The sequence below is a fragment of the Struthio camelus genome, chromosome 2, assembly GCF_040807025.1.
Source record: "Struthio camelus isolate bStrCam1 chromosome 2, bStrCam1.hap1, whole genome shotgun sequence".
NCBI lineage: Eukaryota > Metazoa > Chordata > Aves > Struthioniformes > Struthionidae > Struthio > Struthio camelus.
Window position 1 is genome coordinate 132,868,642 of NC_090943.1, and position 27,977 is coordinate 132,896,618.

At 40.2% G+C, this 27,977-nt stretch overlaps 1 protein-coding gene across 13 annotated transcripts; it reads right to left on the reverse strand.

The window, feature by feature from the left end:
- Positions 1–483: 483 nt before the first annotated feature.
- MTFR1 (mitochondrial fission regulator 1) lies at positions 484–27,288 on the reverse strand. 13 transcript variants are annotated; one of them, XM_068932601.1, is made up of 10 exons: positions 26,988–27,082; positions 25,621–25,674; positions 21,189–21,289; positions 20,678–20,820; positions 17,916–18,014; positions 12,379–12,497; positions 6,034–6,263; positions 4,154–4,415; positions 3,817–3,979; positions 484–2,093 (listed from the first exon to the last, which is right to left on the reverse strand). In XM_068932601.1, the coding sequence occupies exons 3-10, from the start codon at positions 21,190–21,192 to the stop codon at positions 2,034–2,036; spliced, it is 1,080 nt and encodes a 359-aa protein (XP_068788702.1). In that variant the 5' UTR covers positions 21,193–21,289; positions 25,621–25,674; positions 26,988–27,082; the 3' UTR covers positions 484–2,033. The 13 variants fall into 13 exon arrangements, with proteins under 13 accessions (XP_068788702.1, XP_068788698.1, XP_068788700.1 ...); XM_068932597.1 differs by lacking the exon at positions 25,621–25,674 and having other exon boundaries at positions 27,068–27,099; XM_068932599.1 differs by lacking the exon at positions 25,621–25,674 and having other exon boundaries at positions 27,031–27,095.
- Between the last annotated feature and the right edge of the window lie 689 nt (positions 27,289–27,977).

Genomic DNA, 27,977 nt, shown 5'->3' on the forward strand with positions numbered 1-27,977 from the left:
ATTAAGAGTTCATCTGCAATAATTTGAAACGTTTTGGAAAAAAATGCCAGTTGGACGGACTTCAGCAGAGGCCTCCTGGACACCAGTCTGCCAGCTGCTCTGGCCTGTAGCCAGTGCTGCTGTTCCCTACACCCAGGGTCTGGCAGGGGAACCTAGGGTACAAGGGGAAGGACAGAGCACTAACCCTTAAAGGAGAACATTCCTGTCAGAAACTTCTCACTGTGTCCTGATCCCTTAGTTTCACTGAAACTAATTGGCAACTGTTTGTTTGTTTTAAAATCATGGCACTGTGCTGTTCTGGGACTAATTATACTGTTATTTATTTGTGCTGCAGAGCAAGGTAAGTCGTATATCTAGTCCGGACCTAAGAGGGATGCAAGTAAGTCGTTAACCTGTTGATTTATAGTCACTGTAACAAACAGAATGCAAGCTACACTTTATTGTGGCTGCTGTAACTTGTAAAACACTACAAATCACACACAATATATTAACAGCTTTTAATTTTATATAGTGGCAATAGAGCATTAAATACAAAACTTGAAACCAAAAGCAACTTTCAAAAGGGTGTTTTAAAGGCATTTAAAAGAACATGCTGAACACTTAATGGATAGAACATTTTGAAAGGAAGATGTTTTGTGTACATATTAACACCATTTCAAGTTTTACACCAGAAAACATCCTCCTTGATCGTGCAATGTATGTTCCAGTTATAAGCAGCAAAGCTTTAGTCCTCTGCAGTAACCTAAACAGAGCTAGTCAGATGTTTATATTTAAAAAGTGCTGCATTTTTCTGTTTTCTAGAAAACAGAAGCTCTAAGAGGCACTTGTACTGTTCCAGTAGTCATACAAACTTGGAACATTAAATAGCCAGACTCAGCTTTAAGTTCATCTACAGTCAGAGAAAATTTCATTTAAGTGTGCAGCTGAGTTATAGCTTTCTAGGTTTCTGAGCAGTGTTTTTTGGCCTGAATTTTATTGTTGCTTGAGCCCCCTCTACAGCGGTGGACAGAGACATGGGCTCAGCTAGTTGGTTAATCAACTAGCTCTGTACAGGTCTAGCAGCAAATAGCTGCCATGGGAAATGCCCAGGAGGACTTCCCCTGACAAACAGATTATGTGCAACAGCTTAAACCATCTCTTCCCTGCAAATAGTACCATGAGGGCTTGTGCAATCCCCAGACATCTGGGGTTAAAAAGGTGTCCACAAGTATCTCTTAGCTGCAGCAATGTATTTTAGCAACTTGCACCTCCAGTACTTTGTACCTTTTTTCTTATATCTATACCACTTCTACACTTGTTAACACATACTCTGACATTAATCATTTTACTCTATGCTGCTATCTACTGTTTTTTTTCAAATTCATTGGACTGCCTTTTTTCACAGAGGCTTCCAAAAGCATGATTTACTCACTTTTTGTGCACTGTTTGATGACACAAGTAGGCTTTACTCTTTCCCTTGCAAGCTCATTTGAAAAAACATGCTACGTAGAATGTCATGTACCAGGTGACCTTTGAGGCAGATTCAAGTTTTTGCTTGCTTTCCGTATGAAGCAGAATATATTCAATTTTTCTTTGGGATAAAAAAAATTGCTAAAGCTCTGTTTAAAAGAACAACTTTGACATGAAAAATGTAGTATCAAACTAAATATCATAGTGCAAGTTTTAAGTTAACATCAGTCATTTGAGCTTTAACTAAAGGTGTATCAGTATCATTATTACAAATTATGTTAAGGTGGTCAGTTATGCACAAAAATATCATATAGGTAACTTACTTAGTGTTAATGAATAAAACCACAACAAGTCTGGGTAGAAAGCCAGGTTTGAATACAAAATTAATACCTGAGTTAACAGTCAAATCTATCCCTTTTAAACCGCATACAAACATGCACCTCAACCTTGACATCTTTAGTGCCTCAATTCTACATTTCACATTACTTTTTTTTCCTGCATTGTAGGAGACCACTCAGTACTAGTGCTATTTGCAACACTTAGTCAAAACAGTTTACAGTCTTTCATGTAGTGATCTTGATGCATTAAGACTTTTCAATTAAAGTCTTCATTTTTCCTGTCGACTTCAGCATGTGCGGTCCAAACTGAGAAGAAAACCAGAACCATGTTAAGATTGCTTTCAACAGGGAGACCTAGTTGAACTATTATTACCCGTCCATGTTGCAAGTGAAACTAGAACTCAGGCAGAAAAGTTTCCTTTATCATCCTGCTTCTTTGCATGTGGACTTCACTCACTTTGTAGCCTCAAGGTAAGGGGAAACTTTTGTCAGTGATCAAGTGAAGTTACTCAGATTAGGCATCTCCTGGAGCAGCTCTGACTAGAGACGTTTCACTCTACCACAGCAAAATAAGTAAAGATAGGTGCAGTATCTTTAGAAATTGACAACCAATTGCTCCAGTAGGCGTTTCTTGACAATATTTCTATTCTTTTCTGTGCAAGTCCTTATAAAACTACTCAGGATATCATATGAGAATATCTCATGAGAACTGCTCTAGCAAAGAGGTTACATATTGATATATAACTGATGATAGTTATTAGACAGCTCATTGCAGATAAACATTCCGTCACTCGACAAATGAAAACCTTCACTTTTCTTAGCTGCTGGACCTTGATGTTCCTTGTTCTCACAAGAGCTGGACTTTAAATTTCAAAATGGAAAGTCATGAAAAACCCACATGTGAGTAAAGCATTGCTCTTTTTTTTTTTTTTTTTTTTTTTTTAAAAGTCTCAGCTGCTGGAAACAAGTGATTGATTCTTTGCGAATTTCTAGCCCTTTAGTTATAAAGAAAAGCCTGACAGTTACAGGAATACACCTTAAAGGCCTAAAACAGAAGGCAACTAAGCCAACATTAATAAGCTCAAGTTTTCAGAAGTCCTGAGATTTGTGGCTTGGCAATCTTATTTTCCTCAGAACTCAATTCAGAGTACAGCCAGTTCTTTTGGTTAAGTCACTTTAAATTCTGGAGCTTTACCTGCATTTTTCCAAATGAGCAAAGGGAAAATAATTCTTCATTTTTCCTTTTTGTTCCTGCAGCAGAAGGCTTCGAGTTTTGTTAGTAAGCAATTCTGACCTGTACTTCATGAGAAAAGATTTTTCGCCTGTTTTGTAAATAGGCGTATACTGCTAGAACTTGCACCTTGAATATAAAGTGCTTCAAAAGCCTTACTTTGGTTTCGAATCAACCTGAAATAAACTAAAGCCCTTAACTTATACTGTCTGTGATAAATATTTTAAATAACTTCATGTTAACATTCTCACACTACAAAGAAACTTTTAATATATTCAGCATTTCCAATTATTAGAAAAAAACCTCCATATAACAAGAGCCAGCAGGCATTTTAAACAATACGCTTTTAGTATTCCCAGGAATGGCTGATACGTTTTAAGATCTTGCTTCAAATTCTGCCTTTAGTTGCACATAGAATAGCTGAATGTTTAAGGTTAGTAATAACAGGCAAGCTCCAGGAATTTCTCAGTTCTGATTCATCTCTGGTATGAGCCCTTAGGAATCAAGTTTTCAGCATTCCACATCGCCAATACAAGAAATAATTTTATTACTTTTTTTACTGTAAAAGTCTAATAGTGTTTTTTACACCTCAGTCCAAAGCAGCATAAAATCCCAAGATGCGAGTCTAAAAAAAAAAAAAAGGATGACTGCTACAATTCCTGATATACTGGCAATACTTAATGGGTTTTTGAGCACAAATGTTTTTAGGTATTTGTTTATATTGGCAGAAAGATTTTTGTTGGCTCTCGCAACAAGCATCATTTAGTCCGAGCATGGGTTCAGAACCACAATACTTACCAGTGCTACTTCTGTCTTTGTTTCAGACTTTGGAATCACTTTTTCAGTTTCGCTTTGGCTGTCACTTCGGTATCGATAAGCAAATTTCTTTTTGAGAGCTTCTGCTATTAAAGCTGCAGGATCTGCAGGGTCAGCTACTTTAGATTTTGTACCTTCCAATGATCTGGAAAAGAAAATGAAAAGCTTTAACATAGTACAAAACAAAGCTTTGTAAGTTGTGAACACTTTTTCATTCCCGTTTGTTTGTCAAATGTTGCATAAGCAGCAGTCTCAGCTTGAAATAAGTTTTCCATAAATCCAAGATAAATCTTTAAGTATATTGATGTTAATGTCTTACCTTTTCACTGAGCGTAGTTTCACACTGTTCATATCTTTGAGGATTTCTAACATGTTTGGTATTTCAGGCTTCTTTGGCCCATTTTCTATGAGAGGCTGCCCACAGTTTGTTTTTTTGTTTTTTCGTTCTTTAATGAGCTCAATTGCAGACATACTCCGTTGTAGACCAGGGGGAGGGAGCGGGGGAGGTGGAGGAGGTGGCGGCGGTGGTGGCAGTGACGGCACAACAGGGACAGCAGCTGAAGCAACTGGACTTAACCCAACTACAAATAAAACATGCATTTCATATAAGTTTACATGTAAATCCCCTTTATACCTCAACAAACACTCAGGTAAAAATTTGACTGTTGTAGCTTCAATTCTCTTCCCCCACATACCCTTCCCTTTCAGGTTATCGCATAACTTGTTCATTCCTGAGACACCTAAATAGATCTGACTGAAAAGCCAGACACAAGTTTTCCTCACACTGTGAAAACTGCTGAGTTTCCAGTTCAAGTTGTAGGTGCAGCTGTATCTTTACGGCAAGTCTATGAAACAGGATGGACGTGACACTGTCTTTTAATTATGTTCTCTTTTTCACGCGCTCAGTATTTCATTCTCTTTTGAAGCAGGTACTGATCTGGAAGTCAAGTGTGCTAAGTGAGCAGTGATTCTCCCTAGTAATCTTGAGAAATGAAGACCTTATCATACAAGATTCTTAAAAGTAAACTACAGAGCTCAACTAGTGCTTAAATTCAAGTTTATTTCAGCTCTCTAAGGCTGTGAGGTTTTCAGGTCAGCCAATCATCTGTCTGAACAGATAAATTCTCAGGATACTCTTAATTCTAAGTTTCCTGCACTCTTTGGGAGAAAACTGGAAGTTATAAATATAATAGCAGTAATAATTTGACAAATAAATCAAGAAACCTCTTTTCAAATGCTTCTCTGAAGAAATGAGCAAAACCAATCCAAACCAAACTGATACAGTATAGAGGTGTCTACTATGTGAATATGTATACATACACAGTCATTACCATATTTTACCACAAGAGGGAGGTAAAGATGATAAAATCAAATCAAAGGCAAATTCAAGTTTCCTAACAAACAGAGGATAAGAGAAGATGATTAAAAGTTATATGAAATTAGTTATTTGGCAAAAAGCCCCACAATAATTACAATTTAAGAGTGAAAGCAAGTGACCCTCTAAACTATTGCAGGGTTTTTAATTTGAACAGTTGTGGAAAAATAAAGTAACTGCTATCAGTTCACATAAATACTAAACTAGAACATCTTCTGAGGAATCAGATTATGATCTAATGCATTAAGATAGGCAAAACAGTGTATTTTCTAAATGAACTTAGGAATGAGTGAAAACAGACAGGCTATCTGCAATGCTTTAGAGATGGTAGGCTTAGAAGTGGACGGAGACCGCAGGTGAGGGGAAGAGGAGAAAGAATCTTGGTAAAGAAAATTACTACTGAGAGTACTGCGCCCCTTTTGGTTCCATCTGAACAATGCCTCTCATCCCAGGGATGATTCCAGTAAGCAATGAATCTCCTTTTCTGCTATTTATTCATAAGCTTGAGATACACACTCATGAGCTTTCTCCAGGCAGAAAGCTCTGTTTCATCCTTCTTTACTTCTGTTTCATCCTTCTTTACTTATCCACAGCTCTGGAATTCTGGCAACCTTCCAAACACACACAAGGACTTCTGGAATACTAGAAAATACGGCATGTCTTTTGTCTTCAAGAAATATTCTGTATCCCTCCATTAGTATGCTATGACTGACCACTATACTAACCACAACAACATGGAGAAAGTGTCTTGCAGTATCTCACAAAAATTATTAGTTATAACAGGGAAAACTCATTAACTATTTTGTGTATAGCAAATTTATTACCTGCTGTCAGATTCTGCTGTTCTTGCAAGATTACAATTTTGGCTATTTGTGCTCTTAAAGTGGCTAGTTCATTTTCTAGAGCACTGATCTTTTGCAGAGCTTCTTCATTTGCGGTCACTGCACTCCTGGTCACTGGTTCTTCTTGTAATGGGTTTGGTAAAGACACCTGTCTTCTAGAATGGTGTAGTTCACCTGAAAGGGGCTGGCCTGTTTTGGACCAAACTTCTGATCTGTAACAGAAAAATAAAAGACTCCTTTTATTAAACGCTTTCTAATAGATACTAAATAGAACAAGGTACAAATATATAGGAACCATCAATAAAAGCTGAAGACCTGACTTTAAAATATAATCTGCCTTTTCACAAATCACTTCTCAGTAAAACACCACTCGAGTCAGGAGGCCTCCAGCGGGTGCATGCAGCCAGAGGAGATGGCATGGGACATGGCTGTGGAGGATCCTCTTGCACCTCTCCTGGGAAGCCTGCATGCTCGATTGGCTCTCTGAAATGCCTGTATACCAATGAGCACAGCATGGGGAATAAGCAGGAAGAGTTAGAGATCTGTGTGCGGTCGCAGGGCCATGATCTCGTTGCAGTTACAGAGACATGGTGGGATAGTTCACATGACTGGAATGCTGTCATGGATGGCTACACGCTTTATAGGAAAGACAGGCCAGGAAGGCGAGGTGGTGGAGTTGCCCTTTATGTGAGGGAGCAACTAGAACGTATGGAGCTCTGCCTAGGGGCGGATGAAGAGCAAGTTGAGTGCCTATGGGTAAGGATTAAAGGGCAGGCTAACATGGGTGACATTGTTGTGGGGGTTTACTACAGGCCACCTGATCAGGAAGAAGTAGTCGATGAGGCCTTCTACAAACAGCTGGAAGTAGCTTCACAATCACAGGCCTTGGTTCTCATGGGGGACTTCAACCACCCTGACATCTACTGGGAAGTGAGCAGAGCTAGGCGCAAACAGTCAAAGAGGTTCCTGCAGAGCGCTGATGATAATTTCTTGACCCAGGTGGTGGAGACGCCAACGAGGAGAGGTGCAATGCTAGACCTTGTACTAATGAACAAAGAAGGTCTGGTTGGAGATATGAAGGCTGGGGGAAGCCTTGGCTGCAGTGACCATGAGATGGTGGAGTTCAGGATCCTACGAGGAGGGAGCAGGGCAATGAGTAGGATTGCAACCCTGGACCTCAGGAGAGCTAACTTTGGCCTCTTCAGGGACCTACTTGGGGGAATCTCCTGGGGTAGCGCCCTAGAAGGAAGGGGGGTCCAGAAGAGCTTAATAATCAAGTATCACTTCCTCCAGCCTCAAGATGGGTGCATCCCTCTGAGTAAGAAGTCGAGCAAAGCGGGCAGGAGACCTGCATGGATGAGCAAGGAACTGCTGGCAAAACTCCAGCAGAAGAAGGAAGTCTACAGAATGTGGCAAAGGGGACAGGCCACTTGAGGAATATAGGGATGTTGTCACAGTATGCAGGGATGCGACAAGGAAGGCTAAGGCCCAGTCGGAATTAAATCTGGCAAGGGATGTCAAGGACAACAAGAAGGGCTTCTTCAAATACATCAATAGCAAAAGGAAGACTAAGGAAAATGTGGGCCCGCTGTTGAATGGGGCGGGTGCCCTGGTGACGAAGGATATGGAGAAGGCAGAGTTATTGAATGCTGCCTTTGCTTCAGTCTTCACTGCTAAGGCCAGTCCTCAGGAATTCCAGACCCTGGGGACAAGAGAGGAAGGCTGGAGAGAGGAAGACTCTCCCTTGGTCGAGGTGGATCAGGTTAGAGGTCATTTGTCCAAACTTGACAGGAGAGGTGCCTGAGGACTGGAAGAAAGCCAATGTCACGCCAGTCTTCCAAAAGGGCAAGAGGGAGGAGCCAGGAAACTACAGGCCTGTCAGCCTCACCTCCATCCCTGGAAAGGAGATGGAACAGCTCCTCCTGGAGGTCATCACTAAGCATCTGGAGGACAAGAAGGTGATCAGGAGTGGTCAGCATGGATTCACCAAAGGGAAAACCTACTTAATGAAGCTGATTGATAGCCTTCTATGCTGGAATGACTGGCTGGGTAGATGAGGGCAGAGCAGTGGATGTTGTCTACCTGGACTTCAGCAAGGCTTTGGACACTGTCTCCCATCACATCCTCCCAGGTAAGCTCAGGAAGTGTGGGTTAGGTGAGTGGACAGTAAGGTGGACTGAACCCTCTGGATGGCAGAGCTCAGAGGGTTGTGATGAGCAGTGAAGAATTTAGTTGGAGGCCTGTAGCTAGCGGTGTCCCCCACAGGTCAGTCCTGGGTCCGGTCTTGTTCCATGTACTCATCAGTGACCTGGAGGAAGGGACAGAGTGTACCCTCAGCAAGTTTGCTGATGATCCGAAACTGGGGGGAGTGGCTGACACACCAGAAGGCTGTGCTGCCATTCAAAGGCACCTGGAGAGGCTGGAGAGCTGGGTGGAGAGGAAGTTCAACATAGGCAAGTGCAGGGTCCTGCACCTGGGGAGAAATAACCCCAGGCACCAGTCCAGGCTGGGGGTTGACCTGCTGGAAAGCAGCTCTGCCGAAAAGGACCTGGGAGTCCTGGTGGACGACAAGTTAAACATGAGCCAGAGCAGGGTGCCCTTGCAGTCAAGAAGGCCAATGGTATCCTGGGCTGCATTAGGAAGAGTGTTGCCAGCAGGTGGAGGGAGGTGATCCTGCCCCTCTACTCAGCCCTGGGGAGGCCACATTTGGAGTGCTGTGTCCAGTTCTGGACTCCCCAGTACAAGGGAGACACGGCACTACTGGAAAGAGTCCAGCAGAGGGCTACAAAGACGATGAGGGGACTGGAGCATCTCTCCTATGAGGAAAGGCTGAGAGAGCTGGGCCTGTTCAGTCTGGAGAAGAGAAGACTGAGAGGCAATCTCATCAATGTGTACAAGTATCTGAACAGAGGGTGTCAAGACGATGGGGCCAGACTCTTCTCTGTGGTGCCCAGCAACGGGACAAGAGGCAACGGGCACAAACTGAAACACAGGAAGTTCCATCTGAACCTGAGGAAAAAATTCTTGACTGTGAGGGTGACAGAGCACTGGATGAGGTTGCCCAGAGAGGCTGTGGAGTCTCCTTCGCTGGAGATATTCAAAACCTGTGTGGATGCAATCCTGGGAAATATGCTCCAGAGGACCCTGCTTGAGCAGGGAGGTTGGACTAGATGATCTCCAGAGGTCCCTTCCAACCTAAACCATTCTGTGATTCTACCAAAACATTATATTGCCTAAAGTAAACAAGTTTCAAATTCTTTCTGCCTGCTCCACTATCTTGTGGTACTTGTCCTTGCACAGAGACAGAACACCGCTTTGGTTTTTAAACCTTTCTATGTTAATGTCTCTTAATACAACCTGCGAGGAGAGGAAGGAATAACCAAGGATATCTTTTTTTGATCATGAGAAGTAGTGTTACAGCTTATCTTGCAGGTATTGGAATTCAAATGCATTTTTTGCTTCAAAATATAACATTTTTGTCCTGAGGGACATGAGGTTGCAAATTTTTTGCAAGGAATGTTGGTAATTCTTAGGGTTTAATTTTAGAACAGAGATATACATCCTCTCCCCCCCATCTATTTCTCTGCTCATACCTGTAATCGTATTTTTGTTGCAAGTAAGACTTTTTAAAAAGCTTGCCCAAATGGTACCATTTTTTTTCATGGGTTGCAAATATTCCTTTGTAGTTGATTCCTTTTAAGAGGAAGGAAAAGTTTCTTGGTTCCACAGAATATTTTGTACCCTTTTTTGTCTTCTGAAGCAACAGCCCTGGTTTGACAGTATTCAGCATCCATTTCAGCACTTCTGAGGGCACGGAGCATGTGAAATACTTTAGTGCCATAGAAGCTGCTTATTAGAAAATAGGCAAAGGGAATGATGTAAAGTTTTCCACCACAGTAAGTAAAAGCAAAGAGACAAATATCATGCAACAGAAAGTCTGTGAGTTAAACACATGTGGCATTACTGAGCATCTACAGTCAAATAAGCGGCCACAAAAGGTTATATTCACTAAAGACACCATCATTTTTAAATACAATTTATCTGAAGTAGAACTCCTAATGACTAAAGATAACAGGTTGTCATAAACATGAATACATTGTAACTACAAATTATGACCACATACTTTGCTCTCACCTAATTCCCAAAACTTCTCAGGCAGGTCAGGCCTGCACTGCTTATTCAAACATGGGAATATAAACTGCAGCTAGCGATATGCCTTTTCAAGATGTCTGTAGAATGGCTCTAGACTATATAGCTTAAGACCGCTATCACTCTGGATACGTATGTTAAGCTGCTCTCGATGGTCATCGCGTTAGATCTGCAGTGTTGCTAGGCTTAAAAGCCAAGATTTAAGGCTAGAACAAGCTCTGTTTTCTGACCACCTCTGTACAGTGTTCGATACACGTTTGAATGGTTCACAACACTGATATAAAACCTCAGCATAACTTGGAGTAATTTGATTAAGCAGATCTGAATATTATCAAAAGTGTTAAGATTTAGGTGTTGTTACCTAGGTAGGAATAGAGAGAAACTAAAGCTGAGAAAAGGACAGGATGCCTCCTACAGCAGCAACTGACCTGCTCTTCCTAAGTAAGGTACAGGGAGCCAGCAGTCACTCCACTCTAAAACCTGCCTTCTAGAAACTCTTTAAAGGAGCAGAATAGCTGAAAAGGAAAGGGCATTTTGGCTCAGAGCAGTAACGGTGTTTTTAAGCAAATTTCCTGATTGGGATATATTGTTGTGGAAAAATATTGTGCTTGAAGTGTCACTACCGCTCTGGCTAGGGGTAGGGGAAAAGTGATCTGTCATTGAGTTGTTTCCTCTGTAAAACTACATTCAGAAAAAAATATGACTGCAAAACTGTTTACTGAATTATAGAGTGAATATATATTTAACAGTAACACCTATGTGATCTCTTCAGATCAGAGAAATTTCAACTGTCTGGAAAATACCTAATGCATGCTACACTGCATAATACTGTGTATAAACAAAATAAACTGTGCACACTGAAATATGCATATAGGCAGGATCATATTTTCTTTTGCTAAGTAATTCACCTACACTGTTCCACAATAAGCTGTCTTAAGGTCACCATATATCTACAGGGTTATTTTGGTCCCATCCCACATCCATCTGTCCCCCCTCCTCCTTCATATGCAGATATGTCAGCAAAAATACCAGTCCTACATCTGTTTTACAAAGGGCCCCTGGAAGTAACAGAGAGCTATTCTCCCTGTTGCCTCCATTAAACTAAATAGCTTTATATTCAAGCCAAAAACATTTCTGTGCAAACAAAAATAGTAGTGGCCAGTAAATAACCTTTGCATTAAATGTATTTTACAAATAGTGTTTCTTCAAACAAGTTGTTGATTTCCGTGACTCCCCTTTGAGTTAGTAAAATTAATGTTCCAATGCCAGAACGTGTGTCACGTAAAGCTTCAGGGTAGCAAGTTATATTGGAGAGCATCGAAGTCATTAATAACCTATTTTGTGCTTTCACATTAAGAACAGTATCCTCCAGTAATCTCTGAAGCCAACAATCTGTGCCTTTCTCTGGAAGGTCAGTTTGTTTATAAGAAAAATCTCCTCTGCACTACAGAACTCTATCTTTGTTTCCAGCTAGTCTGAGCAGCAATTTGGATAGGCTGGAACAATACAGAGCTTCATCACTTCAACCAACCTGTTTCAGGCAGTTACACAGCTATGTAGTACTCTTTGCCCAACACAACAGTACCTATCCCCTAATTCTGAACACAGCGGCTCACACACTTCCCTGCCAGTTTTCCTTATGAAGGTTAAAGATGAAATGTAAGCCATCATGTTACAGAACTCTTCCCTAGACTGCAAAGCCTTAACCAGAAAGGCGAAAAACAATATACCAATTATTGGATTGTCAGAACTACCATTGCCACTAATTAAGAAACCCTACAATACACCACCCATACTAATTAAACTCTCTCAAGAATTGGGAAAGATAAGTATTAGCAATGATGCCATACCACAGCAGACATTTTGTGGGCACAAGGCTGAAGAACACGGTCACACTTCAATTCTTTCCAGTACAAGTAAATAAAAACACAATCTCCTGTATCTGTTCTCAGACTGTGGTCTTTCATTCACAATCCTGTTAGTTTGACCTCTACCACATCCTTTGCAGTACCTGCCTTCTGGTACTGGAAAGGCGATATCTGGTGATAACTCTTCGCTTTCTCTTCTCCAAGCATTCAAGTGCTCTTCACTGAGTGTTATACACTGTAGATTCTCTTTGGGGAAAAGCTTTGTTTTTCCTCAGTGCATAACTTCAAATAGAAGATTTAAGGAGCATACCTGAGCCTTGTAGAGACTTCACCTTCCTCTTGAGCAACCCATCCCACATCTGCAAAGGAGGCCACGGCATCTTCTCTGAGTTGATTAGGATAGTTCCCTTCTGTGGCATGAGAAGTAAGCTAAATTTTAAAGATAAGATTGAAGGTTTTAGAGTCAGTTTTCCTAACTCATTTCACAGTTTATTTCACTTAGCACAATAGACTAATATTTTTAACGAGGCTGGATGCAACTCTTATACGGACATGCATGAAACACCTGTAGATTTAGCACATTTGTTATTGTCCTGAGCTTGGACCAAAACCTATTTCACTGACAAATTATTGCCCTCTTTCACTCTAGTCTGCTGGACACTTCACAGAAGCTATTTTTAAGGTTCATGGCTAGCTACCTATACTACCACATGAAGTTATTGAACGCTGTAAATCCAAAGCAAATTGTTACATTAAAGATAAGCAAACGTCAACATTCATAAGTAGTGAGCTACATTAACTCAAATAACATGTTTTGTTTTATGGTACTCACAACCAGTATTTACAAAAAGACAACCATTAGGGCTACTACTCCTCCTCAAGTGTTATAATCTGATTTAGTACGTTATTTTGAGAGTGAAGTTCTGTTGAAGTGTGTTTCTCTTCCCATACAACTTTCAGAATTTCTGTACAAGAATAAAGCTGTGCCCATTACAAGAAAAAAAAAAACAAAAAACCAAAAAAACACCACTGGTACTACCTCAATAATTACAAGGATTTTGAGTGAGAGGTAGGATGCAACCCCAAGGGAATACACTATCCATTAACAATCTCCTTTGCTGCATGCTGAAAAAACTGACCGTTTTCCAATATGGTTCTGCCATTAGCTTTTAAGTTATTTGGAGCCAAAGGTGAGCAAGGCTCCAGAACTTCTCTTACATTTACAATTAAGCAACCTGAATGCAGATTTCAAAAAATTGTTTAAGCCATCAATGTTTGCTCTATAACCATAATTACACAAAATGGTTACAAATATACTTTGAAATACTGGCTGCCTCCCCAAGTTAGAGAAGGGCACGCGTACTCAGTCACTGGACTGCTGATCACCCTGGTCTCAGTATCTTAGCAAATAACAACTACTGAAATATCTTTTGGTAATTTCTTCTGCTCAGTCTGTTGCCCTGAGTTATTCATCTCCAGTGCAACTATGCCACCTCTTTTGCTTGTATTACATATACACCCGAATGCAAAATTGGTGCATGAATTATGCAAAGATTTGTACCTACCTGCTGCTGTTAGGGGCTTAGAAATGAGTAATACAGGCAAAACTAGTGATATTATATACTGGCCTTATAAGAAGGCCCTGATCCATTGTGCTAGCACTTAGATCAATTTCAAGGCAATTGACCTCTTAAGAGGAAACTAACATAGCAGCAACTACAAAATCTTAGCATTAACCTAAATTTGTAGCAGACCTAGCACAACAAGATTACAGTCTTGATTGGATAAAACCATTTCTGAAGAGCATTCATAGGTATTTTAGCTATAGCCTTTGCTACAAGAACACTAAGAAGATAAAAGTGGTGGGTCTGGGTTTTTTTCCCCAGGAGTTTTTAAAAACAGCTTTGGAAATTGAGATTAGTCACCTTCACCTTACACTCTCACAACTTCTGTGTGCGCCTTTATCACAGCTCCCAGGAGTGCATATTGGCACCGGAAGATCATTTGGAAACAACAAGGTTTTTTCCAGGTAGCATCAGCACAGATGGCAATATGTTTATCGCATTAACAGTTGTGCCTAATACCATAACAGTCTGCCTCTCTTTAAAACAGTCTAGAGAATACTATATTGCATGTTAAAATTTTCATTGTTTGATGTTTCCTTTGATTTTTTCTTTTTTAAAAAAATCAAAAAAAAATTTAATGATCACAGCATCTGTATTAACAGTGATAAAACAATATATCATACATTAGCCACTTTTTGCAGATGATAGATTCTCTTGATGATAATGGACATACTGGGGACTAAATGGGGACATACTGGGGACATAAAAAAATTGAAGGCATATTTAAATGAAGGTACTACCTGTACTTGCATCAAAAATCATTTTATAAGTCTACACTAAAGAATGCATTTACCACTGCAAGGTTTTCTGCATTATGAGTTAAATAGCTTCTAATCCAACATTTAGTAGGAAGCGTTCTGTTATATTGTGATGCATGTTTCCTCTTACTTTTTAAACTCATATTTGCTTGTTACCCATATTCAGATGTTTCTTTTGTCTAACTATACCTAAAAATCAGAATGCCTTCCACAGTAGTAGATTTAGAATTCCAAGATGTGCCAAGATTTTACTTGATTTTAAACATTAAAAGTCAATGCCCATCTAAAATCTTTGCTTGCCTGTAGAAGAATGTTTAAACAACCCTGTTGACTGCTCTATTCCTCCAGCCTTTCCTGGCTGAAGGACAGTTGGACAGTTGCTCTGCCAGCACCTGAAATGGTGAACAGAGCTGAAACCTGGGAAGGGATCAGGCTTTAAAGTGATGGTTGCCATTAAGAGACCCAATTCTATTAAACAATCAATTGCATGAGTTCAAGCAGTGAAAGCAACTTGCTTCTCCTTCCTCTGAAAACTATGTAGTTGCCTCCCCCTGCCTTTCATAGGCTTTTTTTGCCTATTTTAGCATATATATGTGTGTGTATAAACATGCACACACACACACACACACACACTCCTGTGCATTTCACATCCATTATTCCAGGAACTTCCAGAGAAGAAACTACACACCTTGTACCATTTTGGGTGCTGTCAAAGCAGGACCTCTACTTTTTGTTTTCTCCAGGACTTGGAACATAGAACAAGTATTTTTGTAAGCGTAAGGATAGAATAAAACCCCTAATTTCAGGTTACTGGCACACTCAGGCATTAAACATTTGAAAATACTTCTTCAAGTAAGACAAAGTTGCTATGATTTTTCAAGTTATCTCAGTAAACTCTGATGTTTCCTTCATTCAGATCAATCCCTTAGGAGACTCTTGTATTCCATTACAGAGTTTTGCATCAAACAAGCAGGAGGGGTGCAGGACTACAGCAGCGATGCCACAGTTGCAGCACACTGGATTAGTAGCATGGGAGGAAGACAACTCCTACCTTGTGAGATAGGTTGGTTGAATATAACTTCGCTACAGTTATAAGTTCAACTTTTTTTTTTCTCCTAAAGACTATAGATAAACCTACAAATATAACATAAAAGCGAAACTTATGAACCATTTTCATGCGCCCATGCCATATAGAGTATTTAAGGTAAGTTCTGCCACTGGTTACTGAATGCATTAGCAGCATTTATCAATTCATTTAAATGTGGACTGTGACAAAATCCTCAGAGACAGATATTACAACAGTCAGTAGACCTCAAAAAATCAGAATGTCTTGCTACTACTCTATTTTTAGACTATCAGAATAAAAGCATGCTAGAAGAGAAGGAAGAACGAACGTAACAGAGAGATTCTGTTAATATCTCCTATGTATTTATCATAAGCAAAATGAAGGCCTCTAGAAAGTTTGTTGTTCTTAGATGAAGTTAGAAACACTGGTGATATACATGCACCCTCACATGAGGCAAGTAAGTTTTGGTTTGGTTTTTAAGTAAAGTAACTTACAGCAAGGTTCAGTGCATGGTCCTTTCATACTATAGCTAAAGCTGGCAAGAAAGAAAAAGGAAGAGACAGCTATAGGAAAGTGTCAGTTGCAACAGCATAAAAACAGTCAAGATTGGTATTGAACTTCACTACAAATCTTAACACTGAGATAAAGACATAAAAAGCAGATATCAGCATCACACTTTTTCATGTTTAGCAGTTCATAAATTAAAAGTTTAAAGCCTGCATAAATCATAAAAGCTTTAATGTGTCTAAAGGCTCAGTTTTGTAATACTTCAAATTTAATCAACCATGACAAGCTGTACTTCTATTTTTAGAATCCATTCCTTTCATCTAATAGGAGATCAACGTTTATACATTGCATAAAATCTAAGCAAAGTTGACAGAATGCCTCTAGGAGGAAAAAAGGCAAGTATCCTGTTTGTTCTAACACAGAATTCAGATGAACATACATACTTTTTTTATCTGAACATTAAAAATACTCAGGGAAAAGTTTCTCAAACAGCTCTCTGCAAGTACATAAAACAGCAGTATCTTCTGCATACTATGTTTTAAAAGAGGGCATTATTTTACTAATTATTTGCAAACGAACATCATCTTCCTTTGTATGGCCTTTATACTAGGGAAATCAGACACATCATAGGAGGACCTCACTTTCTTTCAAATACGAGGCAAATGAAGCCATACTCTTAGCATAATTACTATTAAGTATACACCCAAAAGTTCAAGTACAGCATGCCATTTTGTTCTCCCTTCCACCTGCACAAATGCCTCCCCCCCATTTATATATTTATTTAAGTTTCACAGAGTCACTACCAGTGAAAGATGCTTGGTCGCTTAGAGTCTCAGTGTAATTATCTAGGTGAGGAAGAGCGTGAGCACGGCTTTTTACTACCACACGAGAACGGCTTCTACAGTAATCTGAACTATCTGATTTTGTACTGCAATCTCAAATACAAATATTGTTATACATTTTTCATAGGTTAAAGAAATAAATTGAAATATTGAAAATTTTACCTACGTAGAAATTAACTTGTCTTAGTGTGGATGGAGAAACGATTCCCACCATTTGGCTTTATTTTCTCCTCCCTTAATTAACCCAAGAAGCATTCCTCTCAGCTTGCATTTCAAGTACTAAATTTCTCCATTTCTACAGTCCCTATCCACAGCATACACAGAGCTGAAGAAGGCATGTGTAACAGTTTCCACTTTCCCATCTGTTCCTGAAAGACTTGTTATAAAGAACAAGGGTTTTTCCTTCCCTTTAAGTCTTTACCCTCACTCTTTACCCTCCCACTACATGCAGTCAAAGTTAGAAGAAAACAAGTTGCAAAGCTGCACAGAATTGATATTCCACTTTCACCTAGTCAGTGCTAGCCTTATACTTAAAAAAAAAAGCAAACAGGGAACTCACGTTATCTTGTAAATAATTTTTACTTTCAGATAAAGTTGTTTATTTTCCCAAACATTTTTAAGTAACACTGTTCATCTTTACATGCCTCTTAAGCCTAGTTTATAAGTACTGTTTTTAAAAACATGTTTCAGATGTTTCTCTTTCTTTAAGGGCAGGATTTTTTTCCTACTATAACAACTTTTTAATACTGTATTGTGTCATTTTAGAAGTTAATTTCTTCAGTTAATTTCTTCAGGATAAAATTTTGTTTCAGGTTTCATTACGTGTGTAGTAACAACATGGAAGAATCCAGATGTGGAAAAAAACGTGAACTGGAACGAGGTAAACTAATTTTTCTTATGTGCCAAATGTATCATTTTCTCCTTTTTAAGAACCCTCCAGTCAATTTTTAAAAATGTACTGAAGATTTGCTTAAAGTCTTCTGATGCAAAAGCAATTCTCATTAATCAGTATAGTGAAACATGTATTCCAAACTGTTGGGAATACCTACCTGAAACTGAACTCTTGGACACTGGATAAGAGAAAGGTTACTACCAATTTTTCTTACAATACTTCGAGATGAACCATAAGGCTTGCTTGACCAAAGCACCTAGATGGGAAGGAAGAAAAAAAAAAAAGTCACTTGTTACGCAATTTATTTCATATTCTATAGGATTAATTTTTATTTTTCCTTCCATACAACACTTGAGCTAAAGTTATGCATGATTGAAAATGCTTTTTTTTCAGTGGGGATTAGATGCACCTTCCTTTGTTGCACTTAAAGACAGGAATTTTTGCTGTACTATTTATCAGACTAATCCTAGGAGAATAGTAGGAAATGAGCCAGAATAGAAGCCAGAAGAAGAGAGCCGTACAAGCAGGAAAGATTTCAGCAGAGAGAAAGGGAACAGGAACAACATAAGAAAGAATAAAGAAGGACAGGAAGAGCACAGCACTACTAACAGAGTATATGGCTAATAAACAGTTAGAACACTGTTTAGTGATTTTAAACATTTGAACAGTGTTTACTTATGGCTATAAATTGAATCTACTACTCAGATCTTAGTTTTTAAAGGCTCATAGCTTCAAGCAAACTCAACATCCTGTTAGAAGGTTGCCCAATAAAGAAAAGCTAGAGCAAGTCCAGTCTATTAATACTAAAACCACCCTTACAGGTAATGGCTATGTTCCCTGTGTGATTAGTGTAATGCAGCTGTGGGCATTTCACAACAGCTGAATAACATTTTGATATAGTAAGCAAAGACCACTACTCTTGTATTTTGACAGTTCTATTAAGAAGAATGGTATTTATCCCCAGATTATATTAGCTCAGAAACTTCATGCAAACATCTTGTCTGGTTCTATACTCAAGTATCTCTCCTTCCTCTGACTTTAATGGAATATATAAATTGTGCATATTCTGCATTGCATTCCCATATCTGAGCTGCAGCTTTGCCAGTTCCCCACTCAGACTCAGTTTGTCCACTATATGAAATGTACCTCCCCTCATGATTAACATGAGCTAATTTTTAATGCAATTTTAGGAATGTATTCTACTGGTACTATGTGATGGACTACTCAAACAAAGACCTCACGTTTATGACTATCATGTTACTGTTTGTCTATATGTCTGAACAAAAAGCACACAGATCAGGAGCCCTCAAGAATGAATCACTGGCAAATAGTACCACAGGAATGTAATCTCACTATTTACAATAGATAACAAAGTCAGAAGCAAAACTGTTGAAAATAGCCCCAAAGTGATGTTGCACTGGGGAAAAAAAAAAAAGCATTCATCAAGGGAAGGCTTGGTAAGTTACATAAGAACTTTCAGAAGTACTTAGCAGAAGAGCCTACACTACAGGCTGTATGACCAACATAAGTGCAGTGTACTTCAAGCAATTGGTTAAACTTGTTTACAGATTGTTCAAATGATAGGAAGAGATGTTGACTAGGTCCCAGATCCTCAAAAACGTTTGGCGCCCAAATGCCATGGAGGTTTTTCAACAAATGGTGGTTTGGTACACCAACACTTTTAATGACTTACTTTTGTTAATTCAAGATATACCTTGACAGTATTTTCAGAAAAATGCATGCAAGCTGTGCCAGAAGGTATGTAGATAAAGTCAGCACATTGCTCAGCTAAGGTAGTAAGGCTCAGCAGTGCTCTACCCATGCTCACGCAACTTCTCGTTGACTAGAAGCACTGGCAGAGCAAGTTTACAAAATATTAGTCATACCCTCTTGTTGCATCAGTACTTTGCTGTGCTCCAGAACAGCTGACACTTAGGAATGTAATTGCATTGACACAAGCTTGATACAAGTGTGTGGGTGGGGGGGTGTAAAAGAGATTAAAGTGTTTTTTTGCCCCCCTATTTAGATTGTAACATGTTGCTGAAAATGACCAGGCCAACACCCATGGTAGTCCAGCCTATCTGATGCTTTGAATTTTCAAATTTATACTGCATGGAACCTCAGGTCCAAGTTCTAATAAAATTCTAAAATACTGATTCTTATTGGTCATTGTAACTTACGAGGTATGTTAGTTTTGCTATCTATAAATGTCTGAGAATAATACAAGCTTCTACCACTATCATCAGAATCAGAACCATCTTTGTAAGGGGTTTAAGTACTGCAAGTAGCTGGTAAGCAATTCCACATTATTAAAACACTAGACTATACCAAAATCTTATAGAGACTACTGCACTCAGGCCAATACTTCTGCTGAAAATAGCTCTCTAAAGGACCCAGTGACGTAGCAGTTGCTTTGCAACAGATCTTTCTCTTTACCACTTCCTCTTTCTCTCTGCCAAGCACTGAAAGAAAACGTACACATCTTCCTCCAAGAGGAGAGCTATGCATGTGCATTCCTCTGTTTCCCCAATAAAGGGCACAGCCATGTTGCTCTCATGCGCCATACCACTTTCAGGAAAAGAGGTAAATGTTGCAGACTATCATTATCTCAGTTTCATCTGGCTTTTTATAACTTCAAGACAGGAGCAAAGAAGTAAAAGTGTTTAAGAATTAATGTCACTGTCAAAAGTCAATTGAAAATTTTATTTTTCCCAGCATGAAAGCACTGCTTACACTGCAACTATAAAGATACTTCAGCGTCCAAGCAGTAAACGTCATACGTTTTAGTTTCTGCTCATCCATTCTAGCAGAGCACTCTAAATACTTGATGCTGATATGATTCTGAAATGCTGAAAAAGTATCAAGTGCTTTCTTATACTTGACTTCCTGAAAAAAATGAAGCAAGTCTGAAACACTTACTGAGTCCATGTTTAATCCAACTTGTTCAAAAGCCATCCTAATTAAGCGCTTAACCCAGCAAATCATCTGGAATGGAAAAAGCCTTTGCAAGCTTGGATTTAAGCCGTCCGGACCTACAGAGCTGCAGAGGTTCCATAGTCCTTCTGAAATGAGAAATGTAAACATTTTAGAAGCCTGTCTTGGAACATATACAGAAGTAAATTGGTACATGCATTCCAAAAACAAGCTTTAGAAACAGTTACTGAAAACAAGACACTTGCAGAGACAACAGTTCCTAGTCCTGCAAAGCATAGGAATCCAGTAGCCATTTGTTCAGCACAGGCTCTAGAGTTTTTTAGTAGTATCATTTTTAAGAGATCAAAACTGTTGCAAAGTTAATTGATGAAAGAGCTGCGGATATAACCTCTCACTTGAGCTCGAATAGACAATGGTCTTCAACAACTGTAAGTAAGCAAAGAACGCTATGGAATGCCTGCAACCGGGGACTAACACTAAGATTAAAGGGCCATACTCATCTAAAACTCTTTTCTATGCAGCAAACAGCTACAGAAAACAGATCGTCTCTCTTCATCCACGTTCTCTGACAGCTTTGTTTCCTCCATTTTCCCACAACTAAGGAGAGAAAGGAAACACGGAAAAATGACTAATGCAAGAAAACAACAGGAAACAGTATAGATGTGGGACCTTAAGATATTCAAGCAATTTATAAAGTTGGCCAGATTTCAGATTGCGTCTATTTAAATGTACTACCGTTCACTTAAATCAAGATGTTTTTACTGCTCCTCTAGTGAAAATTGTTTTTTTATATTTGTTTTACACTGGATATAACCTGGATGTCATTAAGAAGGCTAGGCTACCAAAAACAAAACACAAGCCATATATTTAGGCTCATATTTGTTTTGTGTATCAGACTAGAAACAAAACTGCGTGGAACCAGCCTGAATAACAAATTTGTAGCATGAACAACAGTGTTGCAAAGCCACTGCATAATGACGACTAAAGCAATGCAAGAGCAAGAAGCTGATACTTAGGAAGTTTGAAAGTCAGGAGCTGGAAAAGTTATGCAGGATGAAAGTGTTCGCAAACATTAGTTAAATGATCACTATTTCCATCACAAGCTTTTTTTTTTTTTTTTTTTTTTTAAAAACAGTTTACAATTTCTTAGGTAACAACCTACTTCTGGTGGAAACTTGGCAGGAACGGCTCAACTGTACAGATACCTTTCTCTAGACTTTTTTTTTTTTTTTTTTACACTGCATGAAGAAAGATATAACTAATAGGATTTGTTTTTGTTTCCTAAAGAAACTAGGACACTAATCTGTCAGCTATATGAGAACCAAAGAGAAGAAAAGTGATTAAAGAAACAAAAGCCAACCTCCCTTCACAAGATTAGAATGGAAACTGCAATTGTCATGAGAAAAAATAACAGGAAAAGATAACGTGCCACCTATCAAACAACTATTAACAAAAGGTGCAGTCATACAAAATAAACAAAAAGCTAAGTCATGGACTACCAAAAGCTGGAAATATCTATTAAGGAAGCATTACCATCTACTTGCTCTATTCTTCCTTTAGGCATCCACTACTCTTCCCTTAAACATGCTACTGGACTAGATGGATCTTTAATCACATTTCACCTGTTCAGTTTTTAAAATAGGAAGAACAGAACTCCTTATATGCCCGAAATTAGATTTGGCATCATATTTGGCGTTGTAGAGATATACCAACATAAGAGACAACAGAAATACTATTTTAGAAGGGAAAACCTGCTCAAGAAGTGTGCTGCATGTGAGGTACCCTGTCTTACTGCAAAATTTAAACTTGCTGAACATGCACTGTGGAAATCAAAGAAAAGAAGAATGGAAGCAGTGTAAAAACACTGAAACAAAAGAGGAGAAAAATAGAGAAGGTACTTCTGAGTAATTGATAGGATAGGCCTGGCTGATAATGCAAAGTGATGGGAATATAAAGAGATGACAATCCGCATCTTCACATCTTGCTCTGTCAAGAGATAACCAGGTCAAAGTCCCCAAAATGTAGTCAGGGTCATATTTTGTTTCGGAAATATGAAGAAAAAAATTGATTGATTATTTTGATTCTGATCAGCTGGATGGAGTAAGTCTTTAAAGACAGAAGATAATGAAGAAGAAAGTAAAAAGAGAGTGAAAAGAAGAGTACAGAACTTCCTCCGAGGAAAGCAGAACAAGTCCAGAAAGTTACTGTGAATTCAAGAAACTGAGCAGTAAAGCGGTAAAGGAATGATACAAAAACTGATAAGATAACCTATTTTAAAAGCACACCAGCAAATGCAAAGAAAGGTAGGAAGTAAAGTTAACATTAGAAGAACAGAACAGGATGAATATGAAACAGTAATTAAAAGGCTAAGGCACAAAATGGGTTTGAGGTAAAACAGATACCAAAACAAACACACAAACACCCCCCCCCCCAACAAAAGAACAACAAAAAAAGCCAAACTACAAATGCACTAGAACTAAGTAGAAGACAAGAGATATAACCATTAACTAACAGGGAAGGAGAGAAAATAATGATTGAGACAATTACAACAGGTTATAGAAAACTGTGATAATCTATAAGCATTCAAGATGACAGAGTCTAATGAAATTCACCCTGAACAGCTCAAAAATTAGCCAAAGCAACTTCTGAAATATTAGTAATTACTTTTAGAAACTTGCAAAAGATCATGAGATGAAGAAGACCCAGGAATAAGAGAAGCAGCATGACTGCACAAAGCACCAAGAATAGTCCAAAATACTTATCCTGCCCTAAAACATTTTGGCAACCACTTATAGTTCCAGGTTCCAAGATTTCAATGACTGAACACAAAAAAACACTCATTCTACAGAACAATTACTGAAATAACATGATATTTACAGTTCAGATTATAAAAATCGTTTTTTTCAGACACCTAAATACTTAAGGTACCTAAGGCTGCAGTCATCAATTCCTTGCTCTTGCCAATAACCAGCTGTCTGGTTGAAGAAAATGCAGAAGTCTATCCATAACAGCGCAGAGTACCAATCACTTCCTAGATATCAGTATGACAAGTAAGGAAAACCAACGTGTTTCAATAACCTCTAGCTAAGCTGTCATCTAAACGGAGATCTAAAAGGAGAACACTTCTAAGTATATCACCTTGATGTTTTTATGAGGCCTAATTTTCCAGAATTATCCCTAGACAAACTCGATACTCATTTCTCCCAGACACTATTGCACTACACCTTTCGTCATAAATCTTGATTACTTCACAATCATTCTATGTGCCTAGAACACAAAGGGTTCGTTCCAAACGAAACTGTTGGACAGCAAGAATGAAAACATTAGCAAATTTTTCTCTCATGCTTTCTGTAGATGCTAATTTCAGAAGTGGGAATGAAACACTTGTTACTTTTACTAACCTGGAATAAAATCTCATTTCCAAAATTGATGCTTGCTTTATTTATCATTCATCTTACTGCTCGTACCTAAACTAAAAATAACAGTAGTTTCATTCCCATACAGCTTCCACAACTCACTCACTACAATAAAATGCCCTAAGTGGTACTAATATTACTATAAAATACAGTATTTCCACTGTGCTTAAGTAAAACTCTGGAAGCGAGGAGCAGCAGTCACAGGCAAGATTCCCAAAAGAAGCCAGAAGAGTAATAGTACAGAGAATCACATTTCACTGCATAAAGCAGTCTGAGGTAGGAATTTCATGGGTTCTTCATTCACGAAACTCTACTTACCCAGAAATTAACAATTCCTGATAATTTTATGTGTGATATGGAAATGTGCAGGAATTCCATCGTTCAGAAATTAAGGTGCCTGCATTTTTGAGTGCTGGGGTTCTCACTGCAGCCTTCTTGAACTCTCTTTTGCCCCCATTTTCCACAACCACCTTTGCAGGTGCCATTCAATGCTTTCATATCAGATATCAATCCACAGATCTGAGAGATAATACCACTTATAAATTATAAAATGCTAATGAAATAAATATAAAGGCTCTGGAGAACACACATAAAGCATACTAGTCAGTAAATATGAAATGGAACCCTTAGTCAGCCTCTCAAGTGAGTGCTACACATGAAAGATGAGAAGAAACAAAATGAGATGCATCTGTTTTCAAACTGGCATCCTTCTATGTGTTTATGTGAAATCCATTTCAAATTACGAGTTCTGTCTCAAAAAGAAGTATAATATTCATATTTTTCTTACTAAAGGAAGTTTTTTCCTCTCATTTATGCAAAACCCACAGGAAAATAAAAGAAAATTATTTATGGGCTTGATGCAGAGCAGCCTTACGCAAAAAATACACAAATGCACGAAACCTGAAAAATGAAAGGTCTAGCATCTAAACTGAAAGGTATGTATAACTCTAGTAGGTACAAAGCTTTTGAAGAAGTATGGTTCCAAAGGGATACTAAACACTTAAAAATATCATGTACAAAAAAGTAGGTTTCCTTATTTCAGCAGGAAGCTAGGGCATGCATGTCTTCATGCTCTTTAATACTGCCCCAAGTTCATCTAATTAAATTTTATTCATAAGGACATATATGAAAAAATTAATAAGGAAAGATAAAAGTGAACAGAAAATTATCACAGCAGTAGCAAACCAAGCAGGCAGGAAGAATCTTCTGATAAAGGACTAGACCCTCTTCCACATCAACACCGACCATTTATAAGCAATGTGACTATTTGGCAGAGATCACACAGCCACTATACAGAAGCCTGCTTTTTTTCTTGGAACTGCAAATTATTAAGTGCCCTTCTACTTTCAGGTATAGCTGCCTGGAAAGATACAACAAGACAGATAAAAGCCAGTGATTACTACAGAAACAACTGGGGGTGTATTTAAGCTTTCAGTATGAAATCTAAGGCAAGAATTGAAAATAATACATATCATCCATACAATTTTTTAAAACTTTTGTTAAACATATTACCTAGTCACATATAGCTCCAAGCGCAAAAGCAACACATTAACCATATCTTGCCAGCTAACGATGGCGAGAAAAAAGAAAAATCATGTTTGAGCATTAGTTTAATCAAAAGCCTTTGCTCAACAGAGATGACATCGTTCACATCTACATGCTACAATACAATATTGTGTAGAGGTAAGTGAGCCACTTCAACATCTCTAAACCATACAGTATTACACTACACAGACATACTCAACACCCATTCTTTCCTGATGGAGTTCCCTAGTCAGACCTGTCTGTGAACTCCAGTCCCCCCATATGCCTTTTGAGAACAACAGAATGTAATTTTTTTTAAACAAAAAAGCATTTCTGAAAGAACATTTAAAACGTTCCCTGCTTTTCCCCCAAAATCTTAGAAGTGACTTTGAATTCCTACACAAAGCAACTAGATTCCAACTATTGACCTCTATGAAAAAATGATTTTGATTCAGCAAGTTAACTGGAAGTTTTAGAGCTGATGTGCAGAAATCTCAGCTCCTTTCTTTTTTCTTTTTCACCTAGGTAAAGTGTATATCAGAAGATAGAATTATTTCCTTTACTCTTGATAAACCTTGTCCACGTAATAGGTGTAATGCTATGTGCGAGGGCAGATGTCAATATTCAGTCAAACTCTACTTACGCTTGCTATTTGGAAACTTGACAGCTTGTTAAACAAAATAAAAATCTAGCGAGTGACCTATGACTGCCACAGGAGAATATCAACGATATCAGCAAAGGAATACAAACTAAGCCTCAGATGTTTACTGAAAGGGGAGCTGAGCACCAGACCTCATACGATTAGGCTCCTTTTCTATGTGCTACCTCCTTCAAATTCTCCTAAAAAAACCACACACACACACACACACACACAAACCTTCCCTGAAACTTCCCAGTGTCACCTCCGGATTATTTTTCTTTTGCATGATTTCCTCTGAGCCGTAACTCCCACCAGCGCAACGCAAGAGGGTTTCCGTTTCGGCTGGGCTGCTTTCGCCCGCGACAGCCTCGCCCCCCGACAACACCGCGAGCCGCTGGCGCGCCGCTCCGCCAGCCTGGGCTCGCTGGGCGACCGCGCCGCCCTCGCAGAGCCCCGGCCCGGCCCGGCCACCGCGGCCTGTCGCAGGCCAGCAGCACGGCCGCCTGCCCTGGGCGCCTCCCCGCCGCTGCTCACCCCGCGGCGCGGGGCAGAACGGAGGCGGCGCGCCGAGGCCCCGAGCCCAGGTGGCGACCCCATCCCGGCCCGCCGGCACCGGGCACCCCCGGCAGCCCTGCCCCGTCAGGGGGGAGGGGACGGCAGGGGTCGCCCCGGGAGGGGGGAGGCCCACGGGCCGCCCGGGAGGGAATCCACCCACCGCGTCGCCTCGCGTCGCCTCGCGTCGCCTCGCGTCGCCTCACCCGCCGCGCGGCCGCCGCCGCCGCCCCGCTCTCTCACCCGCTTTTCCTCCGCGCTCGCGACTCCCCGCCGGCAGCCAATCCGCAGCCGCCCCAGCACCACCCTAGCCAATAGGCGCCGCGCCCGAGGGAGGCGGGTTCTCCGCAGGAGGCGATTCGGTGACCTACCCGGCAGCCACCGGGCGTGGAGGACACGGGTGAAGCCGCCCGCTCTCCCAGCGCGACCAGAGGGCGCCCGCCTCACGTGACACTCCCCCTCCCACCCTCGCCGGTCAGGCGGAGCCCCATTGGTCGCTCCGCCGGGCTCGCGGCGGTGACGTAAGAAGGAGGCCGCCGGCGCCGGCCGGGACTGCAGCGGGGCCGGCGGCCGTTGCGCAGGGTCGCGGTCCGGCTCGGCCTGGCGCGGCCCGGCCGCCGGCAGGGAGCGGGAGTAACGATAACGCGTCACCGCGGGCCGCGAGGGCGCAGCTCCAGCGTGCCCTGCCGGGAGCGGAGGGGCTGCCGGGGCTCGGCGGATTTCGTAGGGGTACGCCAGAGCCGCAGCTTTAATTAGCCGTTCCTGGTGGCGTTAGCGGCGCGAAGGGAGTGGCGACGCAGCAGCAGCAGCAACAAAACCGCCTCAAGGGCCGTAACTGAGGCAGAGAGCCTAAAGTCTGTGAAGTGTTGGACGTCAGCTGCAACGCTGGTGGTGGCTCTGTCGGTAGCATGGGCTGCCTCTCGTTGAAAGTTAGGATAAAAAAATACTGTCGTGTATGTGCGGGCACACATTGCTGCGAAACTGTCTGTGGGATCGTCAGAGACGCACTAAAATAGCTGGGTTTCAAGTAGCGCAAGATGGGTTGCAGAGGCATAGCTGTTCTCAGGACACGGAAAAACTCTAGATTTGAAGGTTATTTATAAGGTATTTCAATTTCTTAAAGTTAGTAACGTTTATTAGAAAACGTGCAGAA